This window comes from Macrosteles quadrilineatus, unplaced genomic scaffold (assembly GCF_028750875.1).
Source record: "Macrosteles quadrilineatus isolate MER2022 unplaced genomic scaffold, UCM_ALF_1.0 Scaffold_4__1_contigs__length_99947679, whole genome shotgun sequence".
NCBI lineage: Eukaryota > Metazoa > Arthropoda > Insecta > Hemiptera > Cicadellidae > Macrosteles > Macrosteles quadrilineatus.
The window spans coordinates 91,489,268-91,502,327 of record NW_026542597.1 but is presented as its reverse complement, the minus strand read 5'-3'; the positions used below and the strand labels follow the sequence as shown (position 1 = coordinate 91,502,327).

The 13,060-nt window shown below is 38.2% G+C and overlaps 1 protein-coding gene across 1 annotated transcript in view; it reads right to left on the bottom strand.

Moving 5' to 3' along the window:
- The window catches only part of LOC128992725 (katanin p60 ATPase-containing subunit A-like 1), a 38,197-nt gene extending 36,880 nt beyond the window's left edge, over nt 1-1,317 (bottom strand). The window contains exon 1 of the mRNA XM_054416447.1: nt 1,138-1,317. Coding sequence (XP_054272422.1) covers nt 1,138-1,291 — 154 coding nt within the window. The 5' untranslated portion in view covers nt 1,292-1,317. The remainder of the gene's footprint in view (nt 1-1,137) is intronic.
- Nucleotides 1,318-13,060: the final 11,743 nt, after the last annotated feature.

Genomic DNA, 13,060 nt, shown 5'->3' with positions numbered 1-13,060 from the left:
TAGTTGTATTGCTTACATCAAGTCCTCTCACTATAATTTACACTTTCTCTTTACTACATCTCCTTCTCTCGAATAATTACATCAGCAAAACTTGAGGCATTGTGTTTAAGCCTCTGAAAGTAACGAACTGACTGGACTATAATTACGAGGACGCAGACAATAAAATATCGAATATACTGACCGTACAGATATGTTATGAGTTTTTCATTACAGTTATTCCCACAATAATTGCCTACAGTCACAATACTGTTCTGTTGTGCCTTTGGTGTCTGAACCAGACTGTTTCAGAAAAACGTCTAACTCATTCTCAACAACCGTTGCGATTTTTAATACCTAGTCCAATAAGTTTTTCTATCTGCATTGAAATTTAAAATCATTTTTTAAATACAAAATTTATGTACTTCTTAGAAAACAACAGAATGATGTTTTTGTTACGATATACAATATTTTATTTTTATTTGTAGAAAATACAGCTTATCTCTAATTTAAAAAGCTTAAAATTCCAGAAGTTCAAATTATGATTACAGTTGGTCCATATACTCTATGTAGTGACTACTTAATATTCAAAGTTTCCACTATCACTACACTTTGGCTTGAAACAGATTGTACACAATTTAAATCGCAATCTCAACTTAATTAAGATTTAATTTATGGTGAATTTTCCATTATTTCACAACCAATATATACGTTTTTTATTACATAATAAAGACTGGTTACGCTTCATTCTGTGAATTGTACTCAAATTTAACAATACACAATTCAATGTTTATGTTATGCCTCGATTCTGACCTGAACTAACCTAACCTACACCAAACTATATAACCTACTGTTATCCTAAAAAAGATTTGTAGAATTACAAAATTTCAACCTGAAAAACAAAGAGGTAATTAACGGAAACGGAAATTATCTGTTTGATGTCGTTAAACTTTCAAACTTTTCTTATGTACCCCTACGCAATATTTTAAAATAATAATTAACTAAATCTACCTTAGCCATCAGCGTAGGCTATCCTTACGTGTTATCTCGAAACTATACACATATTTACGATATTTGTCGCGCAATATCACGTTTTAACACTTCCACTTTACATATTTACAACACAATAATCGAAAACCACAAAAACCACTCCGCAATTACCTTCGAACTCGTCCAAGTCAGCGAGACTGAGCGGACGCTTGACCAGCTGATCCTTGCCGCTCTGGAACAGCTGATCCTCATTGTTGAACAGCTGATACTCGGCACGTCCAAACGACACGACACTCCTACGGCCGGCCCTACCTTTGCGAGACATCGCTGCCACCTGGATCTGCCGCTGTCACTGCCACTACTGACTCCGCCACGGCCACTGTGTTATCATCACACACTGCCTTATCAGTAGGAACAGCTTCCCCTTATCACTGAGTCACCGCCCCTCTCCCGCCTCTCTTTGTTCCTGGCCGAGATCATACACAAAGACTTTTCACAGCTTGAAATTAAGATAAGATTGCACTTGTTTGAAATATTGGGGTTATGACACAGAGGCGGATTTTTAACTCTATCCCGTAGTAAGGTATTGAAGAGTACATTAGTTGCATTTTTTATAGATTAAGTACTATTTGTATATTTACCGCAATACAATTACCTTACTTTTCTTTCAAAAGTATTGAAATGTTCAAATCGCTCATTCAAAATTGATTATCCAATGGGGTGTTCTTTGTGAATCAGTTTCCAGCTGTATAAATTACGTGCAATAGCAAGTGCCTAATTATACTATAGGAAAATGGTGCATACTTCTACTTATTTTATATATACAAGTTTAAAGGAATAAAGCTACTAGAACGTTAGAAACTTGATTCAGCTTAAGAATCATTTAGGCTATCATTGAACTGGGCCCTGCCTCCTCTCCCTTCTATTACTTTTATGTGGCAAGAAATCAAAGATCAACCGAAACATTCATTAAAATTTAGGAACCGCACTTTCCCTCGAAAATTGATACTCGGTCAAAACATGCGTACGAATTACACCGTAATATGCAGCACATCTTGAATCTAAGCCACGTTTTGATGCGCAATGGACGACAGGAAGTGCAAAGTAATTTACTGCCATTACTTCCCACGGTGTTAGTAAAATTGCGGCTATTACCTTGTACAGTAATTAACTATCGACAAACCTCGGACGGCCGAGTCCAGGGAATTGTTGAACGATTGGCAAAACTGCTGTCCGTGTAATGTTTAGATGGCGAACACAGGTGTAAATGGGAGGTGTTTCGTAGAGGTCTTTGTCTCGTAGTTTCAGTGTATTTTGTCGTATTTTGTCGAACATTTTCACGTCCACTGGTATATTGTGTTTGAGAGAAGATTAAAAGGGAAAGGGGTTAAAACCCTTAAATTTTTTTTTGATTAACCTAACCTTTGACAGATAAGTTCCTCTTTCCCATACTGAAATCCGAAACTCTTTACCACTTGGCAACAGTAGCAACAGTCACAATACATCACATGTGCTTTGATAGTGGTAGGAATGGGTAAAGTTGTTCTTCGATTTTCATAACGAGGAACTCTTATAGTAGTGTGTATTTAATGGTCGTCGACGTTTAGGTTTAGTGGCTTTCGACTAAAGCCTTGAGTTGTGACAAGCATTCTTCGACTAGAACAGTCGCACATAAGTAAAAAGTCAGCCAAAAGTGGTTGACTTGTATCTGGGTATGTTTAACAGCCATTTAACTGTATAAACGTGTTTCTACAAGTCTTTGTGTATATTTTGCCGTCTTTGTATGTGTTCAGTGCACAGAGAGGTCTGGTCTTCGCCAAAGATGTCAGCCAGTTGTCACAATTCCCAGCAACTCTCTCTCTTGTTTGCAATGACCTGTTTGTCTGTTTGGCACACTCGATATTCAGACGTCAAAGAAGGACTAGAATTAATGGGGTGTGCAAAAGTCTTTGTGCACATAATCTGAAATAGGATAAAAATTGCATGTGCGTCATCGGAGAGGGGTGCATAGACTAGCGGTTTAGTTGCTCATTTTTTGGATGCATATGTTTGAATCACTCAAAAAAATTCGAACTGGCGATTCAAAACCTGTGTGTAAATTCTCCATTTGGGGAGAAAAGGAAATTGTGAGTATTCCAGATGAGGAGGGCCTTTTCTGTATCGGAGAGCTTCCAATAAAGCCAATTATTACGTAGAAAAAAAAGAGTAAGGACAGGTTTCTTAAGCAATGATAACTTTCTTTTTCTTTGTAACAAAAGTTTCCTTTACTAAAGCCTCCTCTCTAGGCTATGATTACTTTCTTTGTGTCGAATGTTTCCTCCAATAAAACCCACCTCTTATATAGAGAAGAAAAAAAGGACACGTTTCTTAGACAATGGTAACTTTCTTTTTACCGAATCGAAAGTTTCATCAATTAAAGCCACGTCTTAGTCTTACCCAGAGAAGGAAAGAAGGACAGGTTTCTTAAGCGAGGATAATTTTTTTTAATCGAAAGATTCTTTCACTAAAGAAGTGTAGAATTTCCTCTCTTACCCAAAGAGGGGAAGGAGGAAAGACTTCGTAGGCAAGGATAGTTTTTCGTAAGTTTTTTCCACTAAAGTGAACCTTGTTTCCAGACTCTGGATAACAAAAAGTGCTTTCATGCGATAAGAACTTCCTCCACTAATCACTTCCTGAACAAAATCTAGGGCACAGAGGAACAAGTTTCGCAATTCTGGGATAATATTCTCAATCCTCTTCTTTTTGTATTAGATTTATACAAAACCGTCACGCCAGGACAATGGTATTAAAATGGCAATGATCCAATGTCAATACTATGTCAAAAAGATAAGCATTGACTTTTCTCAATGTCAACTCAGCACCCTTCTGAATACTTAATTGAATCACACAATCCAACCACGTACAAAATGAGAACTAAAATCTTTAATATAACTTTAAAATATTCAATCTAAATTTTGGTCAACGTTTATCTCACTCCTGCGGTTGCTACTGCCCTTACTCGTTTTAATCCGTGTTCGTTTACGGCGGAAAAGTTTTGTCATGTGGGTTTACAATATGTGTTACAAAACTAATTTAAGTTTAATTTAGTTCCATATTGACTCATAACCTGACTGTCCGGTACAATAGTGTAACAAATGAATACAGGTTCTAGTCTAGTTTAGCTGGGTTGTATGATATCGAGTCGAAAAACCCGGTATGCGTTGTTTAAATGAGTCTGAAAGCAAAATTATCTGTTTAATACTCTTGTAGGTCATACAGACAGTTTTTACTGCAAAAAACGCGACACATTTCACAGATTGCACTAAACGTGCGTTCATTTATCTTTGCCGAGATCTTTAGTTTTTTTAGAAAGTTAATTGGCCTATAGTGAGCACTGACGACATAAAAACTCTATGAAAGTCTACAGTGAGAAGAGACAAGTTTTTACCAAGTTTCGTCTGGTAGAGCGGAGCGTGTATTATCTTTAGCTTCAACACAGGCATTAATTTGTCCTGATGGGATGATTATGAACAGCTTGTTCCTTCACGAGATCGGTGTGAAGTTTGATGTAACGATGTAACCATATTACTTTCTATTTCCGTTCATCCCACACAAACCCTACTGTTGGCGGTATATTCAGTTGTCCTAGACAAAACTTGATAAACAACAGCATCTATTAGGTGAGACCTCCAATAGCAGCCTTCTACTTCCGTTCACACAAACTACTGTCGTGGTACATTCAGTTGTCCTAGGGTTACACTCGATCCAAATACAACACCTTCAGTACAATATGACTAATTGGCGATCTGAAGAATATTGTTAAAAGTAACACGTATTCGAATCGGCCACTATAGGTATCATCTCATTTTGTAATAAGGTTCCCCCATAAAGTGGCGTAGAAGACCGATGTTCTTATTTGGAGGTTATAGTTGCCGAAGTGGTTACTAAGAACCTTCCTTGTTCTTGAGAGTTAGGCCTTCAGTAGTGACTAAGATGCCTTCTTTTAGAGGAACCTTTCAGTTTGACTGGAGACTAAGACTTCTTTGTGTTGGACTTTCTGTGTAAAGAGATTTAACCACTTTCTCGTCATCGGAGGTGTCTAATTATCGGAGTGGTGAATTATACATTCCTGTTCTTTGGAGATGCATAAAAGTCAAAGTGCTTACAAAGTTCCTATAACTTCCTGCTCTTCTTGGATGCGTCTTACTATCTGAGTAATTAATGACACTTCCTATTCCTATTCCTACTTCCTATTCCTTTTCCACTCACGTGGTTATCAAGGGGAAATAGTCCAAACCCATTCTTTTTTGAGGAGTCTGTCCGTAAACTCGACGTCAAAACTCCTTTACGATTTCCTGGAGGCTCTTTTCTGTCTGAGCGATGACTATAGTCTGTATGATGGAACCTGTCTCCTGACCGAGTCTACCTGAGAACTAGCCAACGTTAGGCACGGGCCACTAAGCCAGTACTAGGTAGGACAGGTTCAATCATACAGACTATATGTCACTCTCCTACACTTGTATTTGTACAGACATTGTTCTACTCTCTTCCTCAGTACAGGGCGGCGTCGCTGCCTCACCAGGTCGCTCTACGGTCAATTACACAGACAGGTTCCATCATACAGACTATATGACACTCTCCTACACTTGTACTTGTACTTCCTCAGTACAGGGCGGCGTCACTGCCTCACCAGGTCGCTCTACGGTCAATTACACAGACAGGTTCCATCATACAGACTATATGACACTCTCCTACACTTGTACTTGTACTTCCTCAGTACAGGGCGGCGTCACTGCCTCACCAGGTCGCTCTACGGTCAATTACACAGACAGGTTCCATCATACAGACTATATGACACTCTCCTACACTTGTACTTGTACTTCCTCAGTACAGGGCGGCGTCGCTGCCTCACCAGGCCGCTCTACAGTCAATTACACAGACAGGACCCATCATACAGACTATATGACACTCTCCTACACTTGTACTTGTACTTCCTCAGTACAGGGCGGCGTCGCTGCCTCACCAGGTCGCTCTACGGTCAATTACACAGACATGTTCCATCATACAGACTATATGACAATGACACACTCCTATACTTTGTACACACACTGTTCCTCAGTACCTACTCTCTTTCCTCAGTACAGGGCGGCGTCGCTGCCTCACCAGGTCGCTCTACGGTCAATTACACAGACAGGTTCCATCATACAGACTATATGACACTCTCCTACACTTGTACTTGTACTTACTCAGTACAGGGCGGCGTCGCTGCCTCACCAGGCCGCTCTACGGTCAATTACACAGACAGGACCTTTCCATTCTGACGTACATAACGTAACGTAACGGTCCTCAGACAATGGTACAGGAACATCAACGTCCTCATCTAGATATGGCGAAGTAGGTGGCGGCACTGTGGGACCGACGTTGTCCAAAGTGGGATTGGATAGCTGTGTTTGTACTAGGAGGACAAAGGATGGACTTAATTTATCCTGAAAATACTAAATAGGTTATTCTGACATGCTCCATCTTGATATTATAACTATGTCCTGACGTGTTTACGCTTCTACAGAAGATTTTAGGTCTATATATCGGCAACATTTGAGAGCGCGACTTAAAAGTTTAACCAAGGAAAAAAGTATTTTAGGGGAAAAAATCTTACATGACAGTTTTTATATTGTGTTTACATTTATTAGATAGCAATAAATTCAGACTATACAAAGTATTATTGTTACAAGATGGGCCACAACTGGGCGAATTGAAACTCAAATATGATTACAATAAGGATGGAGTGATACGTCCTGTAGCTATGGCACTGACCAAGACCAACTATTTATTTAGCTGAACGATTTTTCAAACCAGTAGTAATCAAGGAAAGATTATTAAATACAATAAATTGCAACGAGATGAATTAAAAAGCGGTTTAACCTATTTAATTCTCCATTTGCTTTGATAACATTCAAAACAGTATAGCCTCTTGTCAAAGGATAAAAAATTCAACAAAAATATAATTAATTGTTATTCAAAAATTGCTAAAATGAAACCACGGATGTACCCTTATAAATCGTATAAACGAAGAGAATTCATCAACATAGATTTTTTCCGAACAAATTTCTTCTACAAAGTACAATAACTACCTCTTGCAACCCAACTCGAACTCAACATCAGACACAACAATGGTTTGCATATGCGAGACATCTAGCGGATAATTTGAGAAATACGATCAACGCTTTCGTACAACCAACGCATTCTAGCGGCTAACTTGTAAACTACGCCCAGCGTGGTAGCGCCACCGTACAGAGACGGCTGTATGCTGCTGCATTCTTGCGGATACATCGGGAAACACAAATCGCATGTCTACATTGTTGCAATAAATTACAAGTTATGGCTGTATCGATATAGAAAACAACAACATGAATCACAAGTATCAAGGCCTACGTTTATCACGAAAAAGTAGAGACGTTCAACAATAGTTCTTTACAGAATACCATTGAATATGTCCGAAACAAGTCCCAGAAACTGAGCTATACGCTGATCAGAAGTTTCTTTGGAAGCCTTTCAAGTTAACAAACCCAACCACTTCTGTAGTATTTTTAAAGCCATTCCTAACTGATTCTATCCCATAACTGATCTATCTGTGTACCGTAGTATATACTAGTCTTTGGAGAACCCCCAAAGTTTAAGAAAACTCAACTACTCTGCTGAAATTTCTTTCGAAACCAGTCTTTCCTAATTATAACTCAACTGAGTTCTTTTAGGAGGTCATTAACGGCAAACCGCTCTATTGTATAAGTGACAATCATCTGTTACGTAGTGTATAACTTACCACAGCGACAATAGACACAAACAACACATCTGTGCACAATACTGATGCGTTGTGCGCAATACAGCAATACAAGGATACAACATGCTGATAACAGTGTTTACGTTTGCGCCTGGGTCGATTAAATTTATACTGCTGGGAGAACGTATTGTCACAGAAAACATACGGTTATAGTAGTATGTTTTCTGTGGTATTGTGTTATGTTCCCAAGTGACAATTAAGCATACAATTTCAAATGTATCGGTAATCCTGGTTACTAAAGAACGTAGTTTGGACCAACAGTAGCTAGTTTTTTAACTCGAAAAGAATTATAGACAATGTTTAATACAAACAAGTTTTTCTTCTTTGAATTTCATTTCTCTAGACAAACTGGACTATCAATGAATAAAAAACTATTGATATTGAATACTGGACTAGAAATTTCATCTGCTAAGATCCAGTTTGAACACAAAGATGAATGAATGAAAACAAAGTCGAATGAACCAATTTTGCGCTTCTTTGTCATTCGTGGTTTTTCATACTAAATTCTGATTGAACTATGAGGTAAGAATATACTGAAATGCAATGGAAATAATAGCTTATGAATGAATTTAAAACCATTGACTTTAGTGTTTAGATATTGGAAGTATAGGCATCTTCTGTATATGAGCATCAAAATAGCGCAGGTTTATGACGAATAAATGAACTTGACATCAATTAAAAGGGTTTTCCTTAAACAGTTTTCAATCTTTATGAGTTGTTTCTTCGAATTTAGCTGGCGATTATTCGGATATGCAGCATAGATAAAATTGAAAGAATCGCTCTGTCAAAGCAGAGCAAAGCTCTCGTAAAACGATTGAGCGTCAAGATTTCAACAATACGCAAAACAATAAACAGAACTTTGATCCTCTGTGCTGATCGCTAATCTTCAAACTGATGCAATTCCTTTGACCTAATCAATTTTGGATCAATTCCAACTCTCTGAAGACATGCGGCGAACAGTGATAAAGACAGTCCCTGTAATCAAACTCCCCGTAGGAAAAACTATCTTTGGATTCTAAAAGTAATATATTTCTTTTCCCCACTGTAAAATCGTCGTTTTACGTTTGACTGCGCTAATGTCTCGTAAATTTGTTTCGCCAATTTTATGGTTCATTTTACATGTTGCCATGTTGTACTTTATTGAATGGTTGTAATGAAGGATGAAAAACACAAGTGTACAAATGTAGATATTTTAATTTCAAACAGTTTGAAATCCTAACTAGATCAAAGTACACAGTCAAACCGGACGAATCGTAGCTTGACCTGAAGACGATTGCCGCGCGTTATTCGAAATGTCAGTATTTTCACCTATTCAAAGAAGCCGTCACAAATATTTGAGATTTTAAAAATAAACAGGTAAAACACGACACCCTCTACAAAAATCGAACTGAAATAAACCTTAGTCATCACTAATGAACAACAACGGACGAAAAGGTTTTAAGATATGTTTCTGTCCATTGGTATTCCTCAATTAATTCTTCACCACATACGGTACGTTAAAATGACAGACATACATCAAGGCTTCAGAAAACACAATTTTTCAAGAAATCTACAGTACTTGTATTCTTGGAAGCAAAATTTCGAATAAAACGAACTAACGATCAAAATACCCAGCTCCTATGAACTAATTAATCTTTGATCAAGACGAACACTTTGTACACTTGTGCGGCAAACAATAAAGACGCTCCCGGTCATCAACATCAACGTAGAAGGATCTAAATAAAACGAGCTGTCGACGTGTGCTTCCTGCGGAGATATTTTGGGCCTTGATAGCAGCTAGGTGTTTACTTTTGTAACGGTGGAAGCATAGTTTATTTTGTGAAGTCCACTTCTGTAATCTAGTTCCTGTGCGATGAATCCCTTGCTTTTTCGGGTAGCATATCGACCAGGTTAATTTACTAGTAATGGACACAGTTATGATTGATGAAGTCAGTTACTATGTTGCAATCATTGCAATCCTGATTCATAATTTATCAGTATATCACCTAATAATAGTTTCTTATTTGTGAAGTTAACCTCTCTGTCCCAAAATGTAATATTGTAAATGTTTTACTAAGTTGGCCATTATCTGTGTTCCATAACTAGATATTTTTGCTAAAATATCAGCCTCTTAATGTTCTATGGGGAAACGGAGAACTGGGGAGCCCTGGCCCTAATCCTGGATCGAACCCTTTTCGCGTCATTAGGCTTCAGAATTCGCACACCAACTATCTTTCCCCCCAAGAATACCGCTCTCCCCAAAAGTTCTATGTCACTATTTTTAATAAGTTATAATAGCCTCTGTGTCTCTAAGGCTGCTGTTTCTTCTATTTTTGACAAAAAAAAAAAAAAAAAAAAAAAAAATTCGGTGTTTCAGAACACCAGGGTTCCCTTGTGCCACTTCTTCTTCAGCCACCCGTTCCGTGTCGGGGACGTCTGCCATGGAACTCTGCCTCTCAGACACCCAAGGCTACCGGCCCCAGCGCCCTTGTAAGTAGGCCTACCTCCAAATTTAGTCATTTGTCTGAAAACGTTTCAAGTTTAGATGAAAAACTAGAAACACACTACACTTAACATATACAGAAACATACCTCAAAACACGGCCAAGGTAGAGTAGACTGCCTATGTCTTCTGAAGATGTCCAACAAAAGTGGCCGAAGTTTTTGATATTTAGCAGCAGTAATTCATCTTCGGGGTAAACTACGATTACACCTAATTCACCATTTCAACCTCAATTTTAGCGCAAGGATGCAGTCATCTCCTGAAAACCAAGATTGTCAACAGTCCTCAAAAATGTCTGTAATTAGTTGATACAAAAATATGACAAATCCATAGTCTGTGTGATGAAACCTATCACCTGACCCTTCGTCCTCCTGGGACTGATCCGGTTCTTAAACCATTGGCCAGTCGTCAGGTATAGGGTCAAGTGAGACAGGTTCCACCATACAGACTATACAACGGAGTATGTCTTAGTCTATGGTTGGACCTTGAAGGCACCAACCTCCTCAACTCCACCCTCCACCCTCTGTTCCAGGGCCTGGAGGCGAGGGAGGACCCGGGTACGACGTCGCGGAGTCAGACGCTACCCTCCGTCTCAACTGCTCAAGGCCCACGTCTTCCTGCACCCCCCGGGTGAGTACCAGGGGTAGCTGCTAGAGAGGAAGTGGTAGTGATCGAATGTAACAGAGCAACTATAATTGCCCCGTCGTTTAAGTTGATGGAAGTAGGGATACGTCTGGTTTTCTATTTGGATAATCCGAACGGTTAGACAGTTATGAACACATTAAATGCAATTTTTGAAACTCTTTAGAAACTCCAATACATCTTTTTTCCAACCGAAAGTAATTATTTTATTACTTTCATTTGCAAGCTTTATAAAAAATTAGGTTTTTTTAAGGTTTTATTTTTTAGGTTTTTTGTTTTCATTTCAAAACATACCTCTGTGCAGGTATCCAAACTGGTTTTGGATTTTAGATTTAAGGCATAAAGCTATAAAAAAAACACCAAAAATAAATTCGTAAATAATTTTGTTTACATTATTTTAGGAAGTTTAGATGCGAGACTTCTAGGAATACCACTATTGCTCATCAAGTTCTCAAATGACACACAAACAGTTGTCAAAGTGTTTGACATTCCGACGTTTTGTTACTTTTAATCAATGAGTGAGTGGCATTTGGATGATGGATGAATATGCTATTTCCTCGTAAAAATCGAAGTACAATCAATCGAATGTAATAAATAGAATTTAATCGAAGTTCTCGGTTACGATCGAGGTTCAAACAATTCAGTCGGTGTCTTTCTGAGGTAGTGATATTCGACAACTGTTACACTGACACAATGCTCTACTCTCTACTACACTTACAGACACCCCCCCCCCTTCCCCCAGAGGTTGCATATTCATGATAAAAGGCACGATCAAGACAGCAGGGGTGGTTGACCGTCCCACGCACCTTTCCCTCCATTGATCCTGATTCACCCATTTTCCCGTGATATAAACACACCCGAGACCCTACTTTCTTGCTTTTAAATGCTAAGTTAAGATTCAAATGCGTGATAGGTCACATTGACTAAATTACATTCACAAATATCGGCAGTTCGAGGGGGGTTTCCCGACTTTTCACTTTTGCTTAATATATATGCTGCAGCTGATTGACGTTATGTAAACCTCAGCTGTTGAGCTATTATTTTATCACATGGAGGAGATAGATTTCTTCCTCTAAAATAACCTAAAAAAACAGCTGATCCTAGCCAGAAAAATACAAAATTTAAATTTCTCTTAATACACGCATCCCCATTGTGCCACTGCCTTAGTGGAGTATATTGAACATTACCTTTGGAAAATATTTATTGCTTCGAAAATATGAACGCTACTAAAATAGTAACTACTAAAATAGAATTTCGAACATTTTATCAATCCATTATTACATTTTTATATAGTTTTTTATACAGTTTGATGCTAAACTACCCTGTACATCTGGAAACTACGAAATTTAGTAGTTGGATCACAGACAGTCTAGAGTTTATAGTTTCTATATTATCTGGGGTTATATCATTAGGGAAGCTTGGGGAACTTTATGATGTATCGAAACTGAGCCCATCTCCTCTTTTTCATTGGAATTTTGGCAAATGATACAATCTTATAGCTTCATTTTAAACAAAATCTGCATCCTTTTTCATCTGTACGCACCTAAGTGTGCACCGCTGTCATATAATTAATTAAAGTGTAGAGAAGGTGATCAAGTTTGAAATCTGTGAAGCCGTTTTAAGTGGTATGTATTTTGAAGGCCAAAAACTGTGAATGAAGATGAACACATTAAAAATACGTAATACGTACTAATAGAACAATCAACCAATACACTTAATGAAATCTCCAAGAATAGAATGGCCAACCTCAATATTCATGTTAATTCAAAACCCAAATTTTCCCATAAGGCTATGGGGGTTGAATGGTACAACGCTGGGAGGCAGGTACTGTAGAGACTTAGTGAAGGGGTTGTCTGTAGTTTTGTAGCGTATTGAGCGACAAAATCGAAGTTCCTCAGTCGTGGTGCGCCCCCCGCGGATACCACTACGTTAACAGGTAACTATACCAACCCTTATTTATTTATACCTCAAGGATTCCGCGGGAATTTTCCCCAAATGGTACTTTACGTCATAGCTATATTTATAAACACTTCACTAAGACATCGTCGTATTTTGCATTGGTATTTTAAGCCGAATATTACTGTACAGAGTGAGTATAGACTGTAGTCTATTGGTTAAGTTTTGTTGCCACGATCAGCTGTTTTTGCCAGTATT